The sequence below is a fragment of the Poeciliopsis prolifica genome, unplaced genomic scaffold (genome assembly GCF_027474105.1).
Source record: "Poeciliopsis prolifica strain line A6 unplaced genomic scaffold, Auburn_PproV2 SCAFFOLD034, whole genome shotgun sequence".
NCBI classification, from domain to species: Eukaryota; Metazoa; Chordata; class Actinopteri; order Cyprinodontiformes; family Poeciliidae; genus Poeciliopsis; species Poeciliopsis prolifica.
Window position 1 is genome coordinate 4820902 of NW_026562409.1, and position 23150 is coordinate 4844051.

General features: G+C 37.5%; 1 protein-coding gene across 1 annotated transcript; it reads right to left on the reverse strand.

Moving 5' to 3' along the window:
• Positions 1-5067: 5067 nt before the first annotated feature.
• On the reverse strand, positions 5068-20303 carry si:ch211-198m17.1 (mucin-2). Its single transcript, XM_055051898.1, has 15 exons — positions 20289-20303; positions 20048-20240; positions 10978-12786; positions 10582-10779; positions 9628-9726; positions 9405-9514; positions 9261-9319; positions 9042-9172; positions 8818-8952; positions 7870-7912; positions 7723-7760; positions 7551-7638; positions 6987-7179; positions 6594-6626; positions 5068-6304 (listed from the first exon to the last, which is right to left on the reverse strand). The coding sequence occupies exons 1-15, from the start codon at positions 20301-20303 to the stop codon at positions 6164-6166; spliced, it is 3285 nt and encodes a 1094-aa protein (XP_054907873.1). The 3' UTR covers positions 5068-6163.
• Between the last annotated feature and the right edge of the window lie 2847 nt (positions 20304-23150).

A 23150-nucleotide genomic window follows, 5' to 3' on the forward strand; every position in this document is an offset into this window, starting at 1 on the left:
AATCACATGTGGATCCAGGCTGTTTTTGTGACCCCTTCTTTTCAAAATCACCTCAAGGCTTGAAGAGGTGAACGGAAACATGCAAACCTCCTATAAACATACATTTTATTTCATACAGTTCAGGAGAACAGCTGAAGTATTCAGGACTTCTGAACATCTGCAAATATTTGCAGCTTAAGCGAAGCAATAAAACATATGTCACTGTGGGTTATAAAACCCTCCTCGCTTCGTTGATGAAAAACCACAAACAAGATCTTTAGTTACAATCTGTAATCTGTAAAGGTGAAAATAACATCTTATTCCACACAGGCAGCATGCCAAGGTTCCAAAATATGTCAGTCGTTGTGGTCTAAAGATTTTGTCTGATTGCCTCTCAGTACATCTCAGTCCAAAATATAAATGATTATTTCACTCATTTAGAAATTCAGAAATCTTTTGAAAAATGTGTCATTATTTGTTCAAATATTTATCTATGAATCCTTGAATTTCTTTCATTCAGTTGCTTACATGTTTCAAAACAGCCCCTGTCATGACCCGCAAAATTAAAACCTGCTAACATTTTCAGAAGAGTGCAAACTCAGACCACTCTCCTGAAAGCAAGAGGAAAGAAATGTAGGCTCTGTCTTAAAAAATAGATAATGATAGATGCTTTATCTGAGAAGCTCTATTCGCAGAGAACGGATTACAATCTCATGAAAAGATCACAACAGGATTAACTCTCCTGAGATGGATCTTGTTCTCAATGAGAACAAATTAAGGTGAGAAATATTCTGCTCCCTTAAAGGGCACAGTCAGATTTTGTAAAAAAAAATAACACCTTTAACAGGCTTAGTGTTATTATCAAAACTTACAGTTTGGTAGGAGTGACCTACCAAACATACTGCAGTAAAACTAATTTTATCATTCATAAGGCACTTTGCTGTATCTGTAAAGTTTAGAGTTTTTGTTTTCTAGTCTAAACAAATATGCTGATTGTTATGTACTGGCTGTATTAAAATGAGGACAGAATCAAAAATAAAAATAAACTTTGCTCTGAACTTTTGCAGTTATGACTCTGCAGAGCAGCTGAGGGGGAAAACTCTTACACACCCCAAACGGTGATTTAGAGACGAGGTCCTTATGGGTCTTAACCAAATTGATTCAGCGACATCTGCTCAATTCCTTTTGGGGCAGAAGGAAAAAGATCAGACTGATGCTGACTTCAATGGGCGGAGCTGGAGGTCCAAGCTGTCTGCTGACCCAACAAATAGGCCATAAACTGGGTCTCTGCATGTTCAGCCATCTCTGGAGGGGCCAAATGGACTGAGCTGCCATCAGATAATAGAGTTTATGCCAGAGACAGAGAGCCATTATTCTGAGCTATTTGCAGATGCATAATGACCCAGGAGGAAGGAGGACACAGAGTGTCTTCTTATTGGAACAGGAGCAGCAGGAAAAAAAAAAAAAAAATGTCCAGTAAAATCTTTCTGCAAACGGAGATTTGTCTTGTATATTATTTTTTTAAAGCCTTTTAGTAGAGTTTTCTACTTTCTAGCTCACATTGATATTAAAATTATTTATTTAGTTTGCAAGGCTGTAGAAAAACACGTTTTGCCAATTTTTGAGGAAAAGTAATATAAAATGCTATAATTGTTCTTTAACAAACAGGTCCTTCATGCAAATATTACCCTCAGTTTTACCCTAAGGATAAAGGTGTTTTTCTTACATTGTGTAGCAATATCAAATGCATGGAAAATGCAGAGACCAAGCTTTAAAAACAACACCTGTGAGTCTGGGACTTTAAATAGCTCTAATTTTAAACATATTTTTGATCGGATTCGTTTGTTTTGCATATCTTTATATATTTATGTAGCAAGAGTAGGTGTCTCAGAGTTGTCAGAATCATTCTAATGAATCCCAAATTAATTCAAGGCATGAAAGAACAGAGAAAATGGTCATAAAGTATGTGTTTTGAAGTAAAACTAAGAAATGCATTTTTTATGTAGGTGAGTTATGATAGCCTTTGGTGAAAAAAGAAATGAAAAATAATGGTAGCTGAGCAAGCACTTCTGAGTGGAGACAGATTAACAGGGAGGATGGTATCGCCTGTCTGTATAATATTAACTGCTATCATATTTACTGCTCTCCCTTTCAGCAAATCACTGCCATTTGTCTGGAAGTAGGAGGTTTACTGTCCTTTAATATCCGCCCGGCGCCACGACTTTCTCAGCCTCCCGGGTTCGTCAGTATTACTGCCTGCCTGGCCCTCTCCACTCTGTTTCACGGCACTTCCAGATCCCCTCGACCTCAGACTACTCTCATCTAACAAAGACAACAAATAACACAATGAGAATCGAGAATAAACTACTAGATAGAGCATAACAGATATATCCCCTTTTTTTTGCATTTCACAGAGCTGCCAATCAGTCAAGGCAAATAGGAACTTTTTTTATTTTATTTATTTATTTTTTCAGAAAGTTGCTAATCTACTCAAGAGTGACGTCCCAGGGACAAAATAGGGGGGAAAAATGCAAAAAAGGAACCAAAAGTTTCATTTTATAAGCAAAAAAGTTTCAGTTTTTTGTTGAGAAATTTGAGTAACACCATATAATGATAACTCACGTCATCCATTCAACGTTGAACTTTTCTGTACACTAAAGTATTTCAGAGTCAGACAGAAGGTCATTTATCCGACAGCTAATGCTTGACCCAAAGTGAATTTTCAACATAAAGAGAATAACAGAGACTGCTAAATGGTTAAAAAAAGAAAAAGAAAATACAAAATATAAACACCCGTAAAGAACATTCAGATGATTTGCACTGAAAACCAGAAAAGCAAATGACTATACATGTACATACACAGAGCTGAAGTTTTTATAATGTCCCAGTTGCTCAGTATTGGTGCAGAGTTTAAGAAGGAAAAAATGGTGGTTTAAGTGACAAGTGAGGAGTTATGGCTGAGAGCTGCACTGCTGCTGGGAAATGTTTCATAACCTCATGTACTTCAGCGGCTGCTGCAGAGCTGCATTAGACAAAGTGAATTACAGCCTGCAAAGTTACTCAGAAAAAAGGAGGAGGGAGAGGAGGAGAGGGAGGGTCTGATCACTCTCAGAAGTGAGAAAGGAGCAGGTGGTTTCAGCTTCCTTTCTTGGGTTTTTGGCAGAAATTTCTGAGATAGTTTGTTTGTCACTATCATTGTGTGAACTCAAGTGGTTGGAAACCGTCTTCCGCTTCATATGCCGGGGTTGGACTGGAGTCAGCATCACAAACATCTCCAGATTTTGACCTCAAATAAACCTAAAATCCTGCATTTTAAGTGAAAAATGTAAAACATTTGAATAATTTCTGGAAATTATTTTACATGTGGAAACTATTGATCTGTTTTTTGTGTCAAAAGCTGATGGAGAGGAAAGTAGTTCAGAAAAATATTGGTTCAGATGGGCTAAAGAACCAAACACTTTATATTTTATTTGTCATTTTGTACAAATAACCATAAAAGTTTTTATTCACCAAAATGTCCAATGAAATAGATTAGTAGCTGGATAAAATGTAGAAAAAGTTTAGCAGAACACAAAAATTTAATAACAAATTTGATGAAGAACGTCTTATTTTTTCGATGAGTAAGTTAAATGTCGTCTGTAAATTATCTGAAAAAAGGCAAAACTCATTAAGTCTGCATTATTTAATTGTCATCTTGTAAAACGCCTCACGACTCATAGAAAATGTCATTATTCATGATGTACAAACTGTGTTTAGGTTGGGAATCCCATCTCAGCAGCAGCAGTCCAACAATCAAATTATGTTCAAAATTAAAACCAGATACATTCACAAGAACAATCAGTTTTAACAAAAACTTTTCAATTATTTATCACTTTGTCTTTTACTGAAGTGTTTAGGAAATTATTCATTTGAAATAATGAATTAAAGTCCTGCAATACAACCGTTTCCTGCATCTGGTTGTGCTATGTCATGTAAATAACCTGACTAGAAACTACTCTTAATGTGCTTAACTCTCCCCTTTTTATAACTCTTAGTAATTAAGCCACGTTTTAGTGTGCATGAGTGTGCAACCACAGCTGTGACACCTGATCTGTCGAGCTTCTGCGTCTGTCTGGATTGCAGGGGGGAGTTCCTTAAGTTGTCAGTCGGGCGCGTTTGGTTCTGTGGCTCAATGCTTATCAGATTGTGTTCCCATTCCCACAGCTCCTGCAGGTCAAATGACTGGGAAGTGTGTACCTCACGGCTGCTAAGTGGTCTATCGATCAGTCAGCTGAGCCTGTGAACTGATGGACTGTGCTGCAGATGGGAACAGCGCTTGGCAGGATGGTAATGGCCCCACAATACAATGCATTCCTTCACAGATGAAAACCGTGACCTGGTTGAGAGAAAGAGCCTTATTAGGAACGAGATTTTATGCTAATTGCAGTTCAAGGCCTCGCACATAGTTTAAATACAGAAAACTTGAAAACGCACTTTAGCCCTTTCATTTTCATGCTGTCATTGAACAAACACTAATTCCATATAATTTAATGGACTTTATATGACAGGTCAACACAAATTGTTTGTTCAGTGGAAGAAAATGATGCACTTTACAAATGTCTTTATAGATGATAGAAAGATTAAGATATAAAGTTGTTGGATGAAAGCCAAAGAAAAGTCTGAGTCAACAGGCAAAACATTGTGAGTGATAACTAAAACTGCACATCACGCACATAGTGAAACATAAAAGGGTCTGCATCATGCTGTGGGAATGCTTTTATTCAGATGGGATGATGGTTAGAAATGATGGCAAATCATAAAGGAAAACCAAGCTTGGAAAAAAACGATTTCAAAGTATTGACTGAATAAAAATAAAAACACCTGGTCTCTCACATAAATCCAAATTTAGAAGTCTGAGGTTCTAACGAGATAAAATCCAGAGGTAAAAATATTGTTTTTCAGTTCACAAGACTGGAAAACTCATCCTGGAACCAATATGCTGAATATTGTCCATGGTATCAAACTAAATATTAGGTGTAAGTATTTGTTCTGGAGCTTTTAATTTGCTAAACAAATTTAGCACAGAACTACAATTACTTGGAAAAGATGGAGGGAAAATGTACAAATCTTTATTCAAATCAAATATCGGGATGCAACCAGATAAATAATAATAATAATAAAAAAGTTCCAGTAAAAGCAAATATAAGTTTCATTTTAAAATAAGTGTGCAAACAGGTACTGAGGTAGAGACTAGATGACTGCTACTCAGGTGAGAGTGATTACTAACCAAAAACAGGAAGTTAGATTAACCAAAACTAAGCATTTCAAAATAAAACAGGAAGTAAAACTGAAACTGTTGTCAGAAAATATATGTTCTTTGATAACTTTAAATAATTCCTTTACCAATACCTGAATAACAACAAAACAATGGGCTAAAAACAAAGTCTACTAAATAGGGAAAAACCTCTTTAAGTTGGTGTGTTTTATTAGTCAAATGCAGTAATGATGACACATTTCATGTGTTTAAATTATTTTATTTCACCAGTCAGTCCACGCATACACACACACTCTCACACACACTCTCACTCAATTTTAAAATATTTACAAAACAAAATGTCACTTATAAAACAGTGTGTGCCACATAAAGATAAATATATTAATATAGATTCTCCCTCCAAAAAAGTATACAAGTGGTAATTGGCACATCCAGGAGACAGGCTTTATCACCAGCGTTGCATAATGTTTCCTATTTGTAAAACGGACCACTAAACCAGGCACATTCTGCAATACTCTCTGCATTAGACTGGTACAACATTTTTAAAAAATATTCAAACCAGGGATCCAGCCCTTTTAGTCGTACAAGAGTTGTTTTTCTATAAAGTGATCATCCCATTCTGAAGATTAGCTACAGTAACTTTATAAAACTAGCATTCAATTCACCTTCAAAATGATCAAAGTTGAGGTAAACTTTAGTGCAATCAGCAAAGGAGGCATGATTATTACAAAAAACAAAACACAAAAAATAAACAGGTGAAAAACGAAAACTGAGTTGATATTGATGAGTAAAGTTGACAAATGCTAGCTGGACTTCTTAAAAGCAGACATGATTCAGACACACAAAAAAATAACAATAAAAACATCTCAACTTGAATGGACCTGCTTGGATAGACTGAAAGTTCTCCAGTTGTCCCAGAGAATTTGATCATCATTTCTTTGTGGACTTTCTCTTCTCATCACCAGGAAGGAAGTAGGGGTTCTCGTGCCCTTCGACCAGATAAGAGTAACGGGACGTGTTTTTACCTTTGAAGGTCTTCATCTCCTCTGGATTCAGATCGTACGATCCTGACTGAAATGTCAGGGGAAACACAGTGTTATTATTTTTAAGCTTTACGTGTTTATACCCAAACACCCCAAACAAGCCTAACACACAAACATTTATAACCCTACTTATTTATTGCTATTCATGGAACTAAATTAGCTACAATCGACCTCGAGAACAAAAACAACAAAAGAAAAAATTGGCAAAGTTTCTCCATCACCCTGAAACACCCACCATGATTATGCATGCATGCAGTCTAAATTATCAGCGGGGGCATCAAGGGAAGTTGGAATCTGAAAGCAAAGCCATACCTTACCTTTTTCCATCTTTTCGGCTTCAGCTGTGCACCCTAAAGCAACATACTATAAGTCAGGCAAAGCAAGGAGCAGCGGTGGGTACTAATGCTAGGATCACTGTGTTCACATACTGGATGAATAGATTAAACGCACTGCTGTGAACAGGCTTAAAAACATAAGTGTGTTTGCTGTTAATGCTTCACAGGCAGGTCAAAATCCTTTAGTTGACCTCTGTCTTCTGTTGATTTTAGACTTTCTGTCTAAAGTTTTATTGTGTTGAAATTAAGCAAGTTAGTCAGGTGTTTTCAAAGTGCAAATAATCAAGTTTGTGTTTTGATGAAGGTTAGTGATGATTGAGCAGATGGTCTTATTTAAAAAGCAGGAAAGTTTCTCCCCGGATGGGATCAACTTACAAAGCCATTGCTCTCTGGCTTTTTGTCCGCCAGCATGTTGGTGCTGCCCCCTTCTGTCATCTCTATGGAACCAGCTGATTCCCAGTGTGTGTTGGCACGTGGGATTGGGGTGATGCCAACAGGCCATGACTTGTTTAACTCATCAGAGTATGGACTGATGTTGCGGTCAGGGTTGGTCCTTGAACATCTCTTCCTGATAAACACAGAGAAAGTAGAAAATATAAAATGTATGGCTGGTGCTATTTTTATTCTGTTAATTCAATGCAAGTTCTTTGTTGTGATTCCAAGGAGTCACATTCTTTTGGTATGTCTGACGGTCTTTTAAGCCTTTTTGTGTGTCTAGCACTTTTTCCCCTCCTTGATGAATAAAAATGTTTCATTTGCAATGGAGGTGGTGCTCAATAGTGTACATGCAACTATTAAAATGCCTACTTTTTGTGAAAAACAAAAAACAAAATAATAAATCATTTTAAAACGTATGCAAATATGTGACAGTTATCCTGTTCAATTCATCTCAAAAACAACCAGAAGATGGATACCAGGTTATGTCATGTCTGTTCTTACCAGCAGCAGTAAACCAGCAAAGCCAGAACAAGGATGAGGAGAACTCCTCCTAACACACAGGAGATGACCACCACTGCAAGCAGGGACGCTGAAAACACAGGTCAAGTCTTTATTTAATGAACTTTGCACAATAGACTAAAACTTCAGCTTCATACTGAATAAAGCCACTTACAGTCATTGCAGTTGAAACCGGCATACCCAAATGGACATCTGAAAGGAAACGGGCATATTTACAACAATGCATTCAACAATATGCCCACCAGGGGGTGCTAGTACTTTAACGTCAATACAAAGCCCTGTGTGAAAAGTGCATACTCACGTTTCACACTTATCCTGTATTGCCTGCTGTCCACTTGGACAAGCTGCAAAAAAAAAAAAAAAAAGAAACAACAACTCAGTTGCAACATGTCTACAACTGGAGAGCAGAACAAGCTACAGTTTCAGGTTTGCCACTCTACTGCACTCCGGAGGCAATATAACGGCTTCTATTAGCAAACACACAACAGTACATTATGTATTTTCTTGGGAAAACAACTCATTTGAATCTTATTCAGTTATGGACTTCCCTACAGCTGATCTCATTGGTCACAATCCTGCACCCTCAGAGGCAAAGCGGCGATTCCTCCTCATGTTTCCAGGGTAACATCCCAGTTAAAAAGAAATAGATTAGAGAGATAAATGAAGATTGGGTCAAGGGTCTGCATGGAGAAAAGGCTATAGCTCTTGACCTTGCCTGTGAGTTTTACTCCCTGTTGTTTCTTTCCCTTATTCCCACACAGAAGTAATGAAGGTTGTGTTGTTGTTCTCCAGACTACACATAAGCTAAGAACATTCAATTTTGTCCACCTTCACAGTATTTACAGGAAGTTTTAATAACGCATACAGTATCTGTTTAAATAATCACATTTTGTAGCAACACAGCCACAAACATAAATTTATTTTAGATGGATTTTTTGCAGGATATCACATAGTGCACAATTTATAGTCAATACTGAACAATAACTTGCTAGAAGCTGAAATATAATCATGGAGTGGGGAGAAGGTAAATAAATGGGCACAGGTATAATTGAAATGTTTATTTCTAAGCAAATTAACAGGCTAGAATGGCCCAGTCAAAGTCCAGACCCAAACCTAATTTAGAAACTGTGAAAAACCATGAAATTTGATGTTTTGATATCTTTCAGACTAATCTCATAAAATCCAAATAAAATACATGAATGATTGTTTCTATTATGTTTAAATGTGACATATTAGTTACGAAATATACCTTTGCAGCTGGTGTTGGAGTAGATCATGGAGATGTAACCGTCTTTACAGGAGCAAGAAGCTTGGCCATTTACACGTGTGCATTTTGTACTAGAGACATCACAAGGTAGCGGCTCCACCTGACACAGATTGGTTCCTGAAACCGAGGACATACAAAAGAAACTCATGAGAAAATAATTTCAACTGTTTGACTCAGGAGATGTAAAGCATGGAGCCACTTCTTGCCTGTGTATGTGGCATTGCTCAGAAGTCCTTCAGGGTTTTTTAAAGCCTCTCTGATGATCTTATCAACAGAGGTTTGAGTGGCAGGGCTGTCTTCAAATATGTTATTTACGCTCGCTATCACACTACCAGGTCTGCAGAAATAGGGGAAACAATCACCAACAGAGTTGAGATACTACATGCAAACAAAATCTTTGTTCAACGGGAAGAAAGAATACTCACTCGAGCTGAACAACATCTGTTCGTCTATATCCAGGCTGATTTTTCAGGACGTCTCTGAGCTACAACATAGAAAATACAATTTGATGAGCAAGAATGAAGCATCTATAAGAGCTACTTCCAATGCTTTGAGATCTCACAACTCACTGCTGCTGAGACTTTTGCTGCTGTCTCCTGAAAGATCCTGGAGGACCTGTTTCTCATTTGATCTTCAAATGTTAAAGACAGGAAATGAAGCCTGCCTGGGAATACTTGCGCTGCCAAAAAAAGGGGGTATAAACGCTATCACATTTTAATCTTGTTTATAACTTGTGTAAATATTAAAGGACAAACAGCATTACTTATAACATTTATAATTCAGCGATCTTACCAGGAACACAACGTCCATTGAGTAGGTAGTTGCCAGAGAGACACTGGCAAGTGCCGTTGAGGCAGACGCTTTGAACAGGACAGGGGACAGAGGGACACACTGAGGAGAGAAATTAGAAAACAGTATATTTTAAATGTCTTTCTTTTTCTTTTTTCACTTTCAGCTCACAAAAAGATAAAACTTGTGCCATTGTGGTGCCATTCATCAATGAAAATATGTCTAGTAGTTGTGTTTAGAAAATGAAATTTTTTTTTGTTCCGATTTAAATCACTAAGTTAATGTTTGATGGAAATTTCAGGACTCATGTGTTCCTCAAAGGTTAGGAAAACCTTGATATTTTTTAGGGTAACAAAAAAACCCACAAATGAAATCATGAAGAAGCTTTTCATCACTTCATGTGGTGACAGTTTATGCATTTTGACATACAATTTGTCTTCAGAAAAAAATATTTCAGACTTCCAAGTTTGACAAAGAAATTAAATGGTCTGAAATCTTAAAGAAAAGTTTGAGTTCTGCATGCAAGCTATTGTACTATACGATCAGTATGGTTCCTGTTCATGTAAAACACACTGAAAGTTGCAGGAATGAAAACACCTGCAACTTCACAGTACATGTGAACTTTCTTGTAATATTTAAATGTGTAAATGGAAAAAAAAAAGTTCTAGTTTGAACTGCTGGCAACAGATAAAACCACAACAATTTTCACATACCTCTGGTTTTCAGACATTTGACCGATTTCAATTCAAGATCAAATACAGCATGTGTTTTATGGTTGGCAGTCAGTTCCATAAATGGCAATCAACTAAATAACTCCCACTCTAATAAAAATCTCAAAAAGCTCTAACTCCAAATATGACTAATAATAGAACTAAGTCTGTTTGCTGGAGTTGTTTTTTTGTGCTGAAACCTTGGCAGTTCTATGGTCAGTCAGACATAAAAGGAAATAGCACAAACCGATTACAGGACTGGGAGTGGTCGGAGCCTCAGTGGGGAAGCTGCTGGTGATTCCCTCTGTTGTCCGAAAGGTGGTGAAAATCTCGGTGGTCCCATCGGTGGAGGTAGGAGTGTTGGTGTTCAGGCTCTCAGTGGTGTTGGCGGGTGAATTTGTCGGTAACATGGTAGTAGTGGTTTTTCCCATAGTAACATTGGACTCTAAATCAACAAAAATTAAACCCAGTCAGTGACAGGTGGCATAACTAATAACTACACCGATTGGGTAACCTGAATGAATGATAACGATTTTGTCATCAAATCATCATTACACTATTGAAGAAATGCCATGAAATGCAGTACAAAATTCTAGTGTATTCTAAGAGTAAACATTGCTGTTTATCAAAAGGTTAGCATTACCTGCTGAGGTTGCTGGTGAAGAACTAAGGGTGGTGGCATTGCCGGTTGAGGGAGTGTAGCTAGTGCCTGTGAAGTTGCTGGTAGGAGAAGGGGTGCTGGTGGGCGAAGAGTCTGTCATGTTTTTGGTGTCAGTCGAAGTAAAGGATATGATGGTTGATGCAGGAGTCTCAGAAGTTCCAGGAGAGCTTGCTAGGGTTGTATTAGCTTGCTCTGAGGTAGCTGAGTTCATAGTTGTTGTCATGTTGCTAGAATGTGGGGTACTGGTGATTAAAGTTGTGGTGTTTCCCATCTCTGTAACTGATGTAGTGGCTGTATGATTGTCTGAGGTATCCGTAGTTGGGAAGTGAGTGACAGGTGTGATTTGTGGACTTAGAGTCACATTGTCACTTGTAGTGGCTGTGACATTGTTTGTGACTGTGACAAATGTGCCTGTAGTGTTTTCATTAGTTGTAGTTGCCACGTTTTCGGTGGTGTGGCTGTTTGTAGTTGTCGTTGCTGTATCATTGTCAAGTGGTGTACTTGCAGTTGTGTGGTTGACTGTTGGTGCAATTGATGCATTTGTAGTCATGTCAGTGACTGTCGGTGTAATTGCAACCGTTGTAGTCACATTGTTGTTTGTCACTGTGGTCAGGGCATCTGTAGTTGAGTTGTTGCCTGACATTGTGGTTGAAACAGCTGCAGTTGTGTCATTGTTTGACATTGTAATTTGAACTTGCGTTGTCATGTTGCTGTTTGTCACTGTAGTGCTAGCTTGTGCAGTGTGGGTTGTCATGTTGTTGCCCATTCCTGTAGTCTGAGCTGGTGTGGTCATGTTGTTGCCCATTCCTGTAGTCTGAGCTTGTGTGGTCATGTTGTTGCCAATTCCTGTAGTCTGAGCTTGTGTGGTCATGTTGTTGCCCATTGCTGTAGTCTGAGCTTGTGTGCTCATGTTGTTGCCCATTCCTGTAGTCTGAGTTTGTGTGGTCATGTTGTTGCCCATTCCTGTAATCTGAGTTTGTGTGGTCATGTTGCCCATTCCTGTAATCTGAGCTTGTGTGGTCATGTTGTTGCCCATTCCTGTAGTTTGAGCTTGTGTGGTCATGTTGCCCATTCCTGTAGTCTGAGCTTGTGTGGTCATGTTGTTGCCAATTCCTGTAATCTGAGTTTGTGTGGTCATGTTGTTGCCCATTGCTGTAGTCTGAGCTTGTGTGGTCATGTTGCCCATTCCTGTAATCTGAGCTTGTGTGGTCATGTTGTTGCCAATTCCTGTAGTCTGAACTTGTGTGGTCATGTTGTTGCCCATTCCTGTAGTCTGAGCTTGTGTGGTCATGTTGCCCATTCCTGTAATCTGAGTTTGTGTGGTCATGTTGTTGCCAATTCCTGTAATCTGAGTTTGTGTGGTCATGTTGTTGGCCATTGCTGTAGTCTGAGTTTGTGTGGTCATGTTGTTGCCCATTGCTGTAGTCTGAGCTTGTGTGGTCATGTTGTTGCCCATTGCTGTAGTCTGAGTTTGTGTAGTCTCAGGTTGTATAGTCATGTTGTTGTTTGTTGCTGAAGTTTGAACTTGTGCAGATTGTGTAGGCATACTGTTGCTTGTTGATGTGATCTGCACATTTGTAGTTGGGTTTTCTGCAAGGTTTCCTGTGGTGATCTTCTCAGTACTGTTCCTTGTGACTGTATCTGTCATGGTTATCGCTTGAGAAGTTGATGAAGTTCCAGTTGTTTCTCTTGTGTTGTGTTCAGTAGTTGCATTGCCTATTACTGTGGTAAGGAAATTTGTGGTTATGTTGTGACCATCAGTAGCAGTAGGAGGCTCCGTTGTCATTTGTGCTGCAGTTAAAACAGAAGCATAAAAACAGCAATATTATACCTTCTCTGCTCTGGTGACATGAGACACAGTTAGAGAATTACACAGGTTGTCCAAAAAACCAAAATAGTGTTAATAAATATATTCTTAACATCTACAGATATCAGCTAAACTTTCTTCAAAAAACAGTTTTCTGAAGAACACAGTTTCTGAAGAAAACAGTTCTTTTTCTTCCCCTTTGACCTTAGTTTTGTATTCATGGTGGAACAGAATTAGTACCAGGGCTGTTTGAGCTGCTCTCCAGCAGCAGGGGGTCTTTCCTAATAGCGTTGCTTGCTTATATCCTGTCCTCATCTGCATGCACTGAATGACAGCATTTCAGAAGCCAGCAAAACGATTGGACAGCCAGGTGGACGGCTTAATTTTTCTAGGAAGCAGTGGAAATATCAAGACTAATCCCGGACTTCATCTAATTATATTAATCAATTTGTTTGAGTATCACTTAGTAACCATTATTTATTTATAGACGACAAACCACACCCAGCGACAGCACATTGTATGTGGGCATGACACACACCTGCATCACTGGAAATAAATGTAAATGTGTTCTGAGTTCATTCAACAATCGAGATAAAAGATGAGGAAGTACAAATGGGTTGAAAATTAATTCTGTGAAAGGAAGTTTATAATGAACATAAAGCAAAAAGAGCAGTGTAGTTTGGGGTTGATATCAACATTAGAGACTATTTAGGGTTATATTTGACAGGAAGGTTTTTTTCTGATAAGAAATGGCTAAGATAATCACATTTTAACAAATTACAGTTTTATTCACTATTTGTGACACACTTTTGCTACAGTACTTCTTTTTTATCCCACTTGGTTCTCATTATGAGGAGGCATACAATAGACCTCAAAGTGTAAACATTCTTGTCAAAATGTCAGGTTTTGTGATTTAAATAAAAACCCACAATCATTCATTTAAAACCTTTATCCACATTTTTAACACATATTCACCACTACTCAAGTAAAAAAGAAACAATTCTGTTCAAGGATGAAAATTTAAAAATAACCATTTCCCTAAGTGTGCACATTCCTGAATCTAATAACTTTTTGATTAATTTCAGCATTTAATGTTTGGGAATTCACACCTGCCATCAATTATAATGAAGAGAATTACTCTCAAATAAAACACAGAGGTCCTTTGAGGGTTTTGCTAATATTTGCACTTTTATAATCCTTAGCTAAAGGAACAATTTGAAGAGAGCTTTTGGCAAAGAATATTTCTTGGATACTAAACCTCCTGCACTTTTATAACTTTGACCATTTAAAAACCAAGAAATTACTAAAAAAATGATAGCAAAAAAAACATTTTACGTCTGTATCATTTTGTAAAGAAAGTTTCCTTTTCAGAAGAAATAGGAAAAATAAAATATGTCTTGGCAAGGTCTTCACTGTTGTTAAAATTTGTTCTGAGCTGTTGAGAATTTAAATGTGAAATTATGCAAACCAACAGTGCGGCTCATAAATGATTCAGGTAACCATGGCGGAAAGCTACAGCAAACATCATAAAAACAATCCCTACCCCTTCTCTGAATTGAAGCAAGGGGAAGTGACAGACAAAAGCAGAGCAGAGAGATAAGAGTTTCTGTGAAATGACGAACCACAAAAATCAACAACGCGGCTCTCTTCTCACTGTCATTTTCAAATGTGCTTCCTTATATCCACAGACAGGAAAATGTCAGTCACAAATAAGGAACTCAGAGTACAGCATAAACAAGCTTCCATATAAAGATGAAGCATACTAACTATGTTACCAGTGTTTTTATTGTACTTCCTTAATGCATGTCAAATAATTTTCCACACCTCATTCTACTAACTCGGCACATCAGTGTTTAAATGTACAATTAAACCCAAAATTATTCATAAATCTCGAATATTTAGGTTTTATTTTCATATTTTATTTTACAGCATGTTTATCCATGTTTAATAGATAAAAAATAACATTTTGGAGCTGTTGCCAATACCTAAATATTATCAAGAATCAATGAAAGGAGTTAAAGATTAGAGTGGTGGAAAGGAGGCCTTCCAACCTCATCACCAAAGATAAATAATCAAAATATCAGTGGACACAAACAAAAAGCTTCTCAGCAATTACAAGAAAAGTTTCAAAACTGCAATTCCAATAAGTATTTTTCTGTTGATTATTGAGTAGGGCATAAATTACTGTCAATATATCAATCTAAATCTGCAAGGGGTGTGAATAATTTGTAATTTAACTGTATGTAATGATATGAAGTTAAGAATCTGAAACCTGAAAGATGATGCCAAAGTGATAATGCTGAAACAGCAGCGTAATTAAAAGCACACTCTGCGCTGCATGTCTAACTGTGAGTCCTGGCTTTAAGGATTTAAGCTACAGGCGGATAATCTCTTGCAGACACAAAAGAAATGACTGGGTCAGGCTGGGTGACAAGTGGGTCTAAGGTCGTCCTGCAAAAGCCCCTCTAAGGGGGATGTGGTTCCTCGTAAAGTCTGGCTTTGCTCTATTTCTATTCACAATGTCTCAAAAACTGTCATTAAAACCAATCTATTCTCCTTTTCTAGGTCTAGCAGAATAAAGAGTGGCATAGGAATGTCACGGAGAGGATTTCAGTTTTCACTCCTTTCAGATTTGTTACTGTAACAGAAATGGAGACACGTTCCAGCTTTGGCTGCGCTGCTCATGTTCCAGCTCTGGACTGCAGGTCAGGGGATTTTTATCCCTGTGGCACAATGGCACTCCTGTGAAGTACCTGCTCATGACCTGACCATCAGATCCTGTTCCTGGTGCACACACCCTGAACTTCCCATCAGAACTGCCACTCCCATAAAATAAATCCTCATTGGTTTTGATAACAGAAGCCAAAGTTTTATGATACGCAGAATAAAAAGCCAGGAGACACGCTTTCTTGGACCTATCATCCAATATTTCCAGTACATTGTTCAGAAAGGAGGAAAAGTATGGTTCTGAGATAGTTTGCCAGCTCATTCAGCTGCACTGCATGAAGGAAGCAACAGATTAAACTCTGCACACTGAGCAGGAGATGAAATGACATGTTTGCAACTCAATAATCAGTGGAAATCTGAGCTCTAGACACAGGGTTCCAATAAAGACTGTTTTGTTTAAGACATAATTCACAATACATGCAATTAGCTGCATGTATATGCAGCTAATTACTGCATATACATGTCATCAATTCTTACAAACTGACTTATGATCACCTGGTATTTAAAAGTATTTAAAAGAATCTGCCAAAGGGGTTTCCACATCAAAGAGACTCAGTGGACATCAGTTCAGCAGGGGGACAGAAAAGTCTATCAGTGTCCTGATCAGAGGCCAACAGGATGCCTCATACAGAGGAGCTGAAATATAGCCAACATACTTTTCTGGGAGTCCAGGTGTAATATACACATGAACACTACTGAAAAGCAAAATCTCAAAAACACAAACTCATTTTTCAACTGTCTTGGGATTGTTCAGCACCGAATTTAGAGTAATTTGAAATCAATCAAAGTCCACAAGAATTGAGCCTGAAATTACACTTGTTATACTTTGGGACAACATAAAATTACCAAATTGATAATCAGATTTATGGGCAATTAAGACATAACTAATTTTGTTTCACTGTGCTTAAAGAAAAACAATATGGGAAATTAAGACATCCTTGCTCCCTTGGCATGTATGAAGAAGACCAAAAAAACATAATCTGATGCGCAACTCCATTCAGATGTACATAAACTATACATTTTCAAGGTACTTTCTTTTTAACTCACATAGAATGCTGTCTTAGCCTCTTTCATTTTCATTTCCATTTAAACATAAGACTATTATTCCAAAAATGAGATTATCAGAGAATCTGACAGCGTGGATTAAACCACTGATCTCCCAGTTAAGAAATGAGAGCTTAAGAAACTGAGCTAAAGGGTTCTCAAAAAGGTCATGTTCTCATTTTTCCCCTTTGCAAAGAAAAACAAAGTAGTTGGGAAGAAACTTAAAATTTCAAGATTACATTTTTTTGTGTCTGTAAAAATCTTCAATAGTTTATCATTTTCTCTATGTTTATTGTTTTCTCTTATGTATTAAAGAGATATGATGTCTGTCTCTTTAAGTCTTAAGTATCATCTATTGACTGATCACAACTTTTAGTTTCTTGATAATCAAAACAAATGAGATTGTTTAAAGTAATAAACCATGAAAGATGCATTTGACCAGATAGATGAGATGCACATAAGCACCTCAGTGAAAACAAACAACTATACTTGTCAGTGTCCAGGTTGTTACCATGGAGAAGATCAGATTTAATTTTTTTTCAGTATCTCCAAAGCATTTTAAAATTAAATGAGGAGAAGAACAGAAGTGAAGGTATTCAAAAGTAAACTTGTAAAAAAGAGGTTTAGACATGTCTGCTGTTTATTCACTCTGCAAGAGAGAGCAAAAACATTTACTGGAACAGGAAGGCTGCGCAGTATTCTTTAAACTTCAATTTCACATAATTAATTTGAATACCTCTTAATGAATGGAGGGAGCTGCAATTTATAGAGCATTAGATTTTGCTACTAAACCTTGATAAAAATATGAAGTTCAAAATAGGGGTGAGTGACATGGACTTAAATTTTTATTGCATTAGTATTGCAATATTTTGCAGTACTAATGTAATCATTAGTACTGCAATGAAGTGACCATAAAAACTATTATTACTACTTGTATGGCTGTGACTGCATGGCACAGAAATTGTAGCCATAGAAGTGGAAAACATTTCTTTAAGTTACCAGTCACATGAAAGTGTGATTTGTATCACCAAACTTCACACAGCAGTTCATCATGTATTGATATGTACTGTATACTTTCAGTGAACAAACAGTGGAGAAAATATTAAAATTAACAATCCTGAAAATATGAACAGCTTCGGGGTTTTATCATTAATTGGATTTATCGTAAGAAATATATCACGGTAAATGATACAATAACCCTACTTAATTTTTTTAATTTATTTTCTTCAATGACTCTTTCAGACAGGATGTAACATCACAATCTGGGTAGACCATCAAAACTTTGCTACTATCTACAATAAGTACTGATAGTGGATGAGATAAAATAAAGCAGCTCTCTACTCCTCATCTGGACTGTGTCATAAACTTCTTCCTGACTTGGACTGCTTCGTTTCCTGCAGCGTAAAAGTCGGCTTGGTGCCTGATACACACACGATGCTCGGTATGTTTAGAGGACAAGCAACAGATATAGTATCTAAAGCTGATTGTGTCATACTGTGTTTTTTTTCTTTGCTAATTGGTGAGTATTTGATTTAAGCAGCTTCCTGAGCTGGAGGTGCTGCACAGCAATGACTTCTGTGCATGTGGGCAAACAGAGCTCTTTTGCCGCAACTTAGAGGTAACAGATGGCTCCCTGAAGCAAGAGCTCGCCTACAGGGCCTCTGCACATATCATATCCAATTAAAGCTCCGCCAGCACATGCTTTCCAATTACAGGACAAGATTTACTGCCCCAAATCAGGCCTAATCCAACAGGATGCTGCAGACATGCAGCGACCGAGGGGAAGAAGCGGGAGCAGAGACGGCAGCAAGCGTGTGTGAAAAGTGGGCCGAGAGGCAACATGAACCAGGAGGTGGGGGTGAAATGAGGAAGATAAACAGATATGGGGAAGCTTAATAGGACAGTGGAATTAATATCAGAAGCACAGAAAAACAAAAAGAAGGAAGTATCTGTCAATTTTCCTATAAATAACCCTGAAAATTACCAAACAGATACCAGAATGTGAGTGACAACCTAAACATGGCCTATTTTCACAATTAACATTAAATCAAGAGGATAAAATTGACTTTTTGAACGTAACTGCATTTTAACTCCCACTTATGAGCTCATGATGAGTGATGGCCCAAACATGACACATGTGCAGTCATGATGCAGCGCATCACTTAAAGGTCTCTGCTCCTCTTTACGCAAAATTTATTGTCGTGTTGGCTCCACAAAGTGTGGCGCCAGACTCAGAAGAGAAGGAGAACCCTCATGAGGTCGTCATCTGGACCTCTTTACTGCTCCTTTTTCCCCCTGCTTCTGCTGTTTAACACTTTATACAGAAGCAACCACAGTGAAGGAGACAGAGTCGGAGGACTGTCAGCATATGACCAGGTCTGTGTGACACAACAACAAGCTTCAGAATAAAAGAATATATAACGTGAGCAAAAGATTTGGTATCTTAGTCACAGGCTACACAATGAAGAGGACTTGAAACCTCGCCAAGCAGCTCCGTCAGCCTGTCAAGAGGCCAGGGAGTGAACTCTGAGGGAAGCCGAGCTTCAGGAGAGCCGGCTGTTGTTTGACCGATGCCTCCTCTTTGGCATCTGCCCACTCTTGGAGAGCTTTGAGTCACGCTGGAGGAGCAGTGAGTCAAGTCTGACACTAATTTTAGGAATTACTCCCTAAGAATGTGAAATTGGTTACACCAAAAAAATCTGACTTTTGTTCTTTTTTTTTGTTAAAATATACATATATTGTTCAGAAGATTAGAATTTCAGATTCTCCTGAGTTTAATGCAATTTGTATTAGAACATTTACCTATCAAATATAGTTCCAGATTTTAATGGCAATTTTATTATTTGACTTTAAACTAGTTACAAGCCCGTTTGAAATAAATATGTTCACGATTATGATGTTTGGCCACCAAATTTTGCAAAATTACTCAAATAGAAGGACCCTTTGCACACAAGTTAACTGCATTCTATACAAGACAAATATGCATAAATGCTATCTTATTGTGTTACTGTAAATGTAAGACAATTTTAATCCAGGTTTTATTTAAAATTCGTTTTAAATATATTTTTAAATAATTATTAATCAGTCTGCAAGTCTACCTGGCTGTGCTAGATAACATGTTCATAGCTTAGCAAATAATGGCAATAAAAAATGCTTTATGACAGGAGGGGAAATGTTTTCTTCATTTCAAAATAAAAGTTGAATCTATTAGCATTTTGTAGTCTGTCTAAATGAAAAGTAAAGAAACGACTTATAAATTGTGTTCTGGATGGAGCTGAAAATGTTTTATAGAAATTCCAGTTTTTAAGAATAAACATGACGTACATATTTAAACTATTTCTTCTATCAACTAAAAAGGTTCTCAAATGTAACATTGAGGTGTAATTTGTCGGATTTTATGTTATAACTAATATCTAAAACAACTCTTGAAACGTCAGTCTGGTCCTAATTCCGTGTAAAGAAAACCTGACTCACCTTTGGAGACAATCCCGAAGAGAAAAACGACGAGCAGGCATCGTGGAGGCATGTCGCAGCTCTGCAGGGGATTTTTCCGGAGCTGCTGAGTGAGAGGAAGGAAGCTGTGGCTTTGAGGCGCTCCGTGTGCCGCCGTGGGGAATATAACGGTGCGGTCCAGGTGGCGTCTCCTCCGGGCTGCTACAGGTGGCTCCTACCGGGGAGTCGGTAAAAGCTTCAGCGCGTCCTCTGATTGGCTGACTCTCCTGTCACTCATTATTATTGCTCTGAAGCTGTGAGGCTCCGCCCATAGAAACGAGACAGACCTGACAACTCGACAAATGAAGACGCTTTAATGATAAACTATTTTTAGCTCGATGTTTGCATAGAAAGGAACGGGGTGATAGCAGCCCAAGAATGAATAGGCAGGGTTGTAAAACTGAAGCTTTTAATAGATTTTTTTTTCTGTTCTTATAGCCACTGAAAAATAAGGTGGCAAGTTTAGAAAAACAGCACATTGTTTCACCATTTTACCCCAGACAGCATACCTCAAATGTCTAAAAATGTTGCTGTTTGGATCACAAACAAAAATGCATCTTTTCTGCTCTAAATCTCTTCATCTTTTGCTCGAGGTGAAGGATCAACCTGATTTTTCTGTTTTCATTGTTTTAGGTCTCTCTGCAGCTGGTTTCTATTAGTTGCCCCAGTACAGTTTCATCAGGAAGTGTAACTGAAGGACAACTTGGTTTTAAAATTAATTTGACTTCTTGGGATTCAATCATTGAACGGAATGCAATGTAAATATGGTGCTGCCTTTTTGCCCTTATTGTCTTAGAAAGCACAGACCCATTTAGACGTGAAACAAACAAAAAAACAACCCCAGTTACTGTGCACCATTAAGTAGATTTAGCCGTTCCTGTAACTCAGTTCTGTCAGGATATTATAAGAAGAAACCTTACCCAGCTTTTTGTAATATATATGTTCCCATGTTATATAACCACTAAGTGCAACTAATGAACAGCGTTTCATACTTGCCTGAAATATCCTGAAGTTATTTAAAAGTTTTCCTCCAAACATGACAAACTTTTATTTCCACTTATCTTTTGGAGATTTTCGGAGGGGGCAGTACGGTGGATCATTGTTGCAGATATCTCATTTGTAAAGGAATCATTTTGGATTAGAAATGTGCATCAGTATCTGAACAAACAAGCTTCTTATATGACTACAACCTCAACTAAAACTAGAAAATAGAGTACAAAGGACTTTGATGGTAGAGTACAACTAACAAGTCAGTTCTAAAACTTTCAAAATGTTTACATGTGGTGATAGGTCCAAGATTTTGTGAAAAGAAATCTGACGGCATCAGGGAAATAGGAGGAGCATGGGAAAATATCACATGCAGTTTAATGCCATTGCTTCTGTAATAAATGGGCAGTTTGTAAATGCATCAAAAGGAGGGAGTTAATGTTCACACCAGTTTTTACTCTGTGTGTAAATAAAAAATTATGTTCTGTCAGATGTGTATCGTGTCATTCTCTCATACATTTTGTTTGCCATCTGCAAAACCAAACCCTGATACATATAAACGAATGTGATGTCATGGAAAAACTTGTCGTCCAATGTATAAGGACCGCTAAACGTTTTTATGCAAAGGCAGGGAGGTGCCACCTCAACCTGTGAAACACTTTGACACCCTATGGGAATGTTTCAAGTTACTGTAACATTCAGAAAATATTTTTTTTTTGTTGAAAAATATGAGTATGTATCCCAGAATTACAGCAAGACATGTTATGAGAACATAGACCGAAGATGTTAAAAGGATGAAACAATCCACAGTGAAGCAAGTCTTTTACTGGCACAGACTGACATGCCTCTCAGCAAGAAAAAGCCATTTCTCCAAAGTTAATATAAAAACACAAATAACCCTAATTCTCGTCAATATGTGGATGGCCAGAAGAAAATGTTTGACCATAAAGATCATTGTTACATTTTGGAGAAAAAAATGCAAAATCTGCAAGCCGGAGAACAAAATTCTAACTATAAAGTACAAGTAACAGCATTATTTTTGCTGCAGGAGGGTTTGCTATTGCAAGAGGGATTGGTGCACTTAAGACAATAGGTAGGATCAGGAGGAATGAATATTACTTGGAAATATTTAAACAGAATCTCAAAGCTGGGTGATATTTGGTCAAATGGACAATCCTCCCTAAGCATGATAACAAAGAAGTTGCAAAGTGACATTAGAAAGACAAAGTAAACAATTTGCAGAGGTAATCACAATTCCTTGAGAACTAAAAATATGTGAAGGAGCCTGGCTTACCAACCATATGTTTGACCAAAGATATACAAATGTACAGATTTAAAGTCACTTCCAGAAAATATTAAGTATATTTAATGTTTTCATACATTGTTATGGTATTTAATACATTCAAATATTTTTTGTTACTATTAAACCATATAATACTGAGCCTAATCTGTGTCAGAAAAGGCAAATTGTTTCTAAAAGATTTCTGTTTAAGATACAAAAATCTACTTTTAAGTTTTGGATTTGTTTAGAAGATAACTCTAAACAACTCAAAAACCACAATGACTCACTTATAAAAACAGTAATTTTCTGTTAGCCAACCTTTAATTTTGATTAGCCTCACTTTCTATTGCAGCTCACTCCGAAAAAGACGGCCGCAGTTTTCAGCAAGGTTAGATTTCACAACATGAAACGCTCCACCAATGTGTTACCGTTAAGACATTAAAATGAGTAAAATACTTTTTCACAAAGGTCAAGTACTTCAAGTATTTCTTGAAATACCTCCAGGTCTGATAAGCAGAACCAGAAAGTTAATAATTACACACGTCCTTGCATCGGCCATTATCAGAACCTCGTCACAAGCGCTCAAAAACTGTCAGTTTGGAAAAACAAAACAGTGCTTGGTTTAATAGGTCAACAGTTAAAAAGAGAAGTGTTCCAGTATTTAAAGGATAGAAAATGTGGTTTGCAGTCTGGGTTCATTGTTCTCTGCTTTTTATGTGTGATTAAAACCAAGGAAGCGATTAGCCTCTGAGGTGTGGCGTTTCCTTGCAGCCTCTCGGTTTCATGAAAACTGAGTCAGTTTTTCGGTATTTGTTT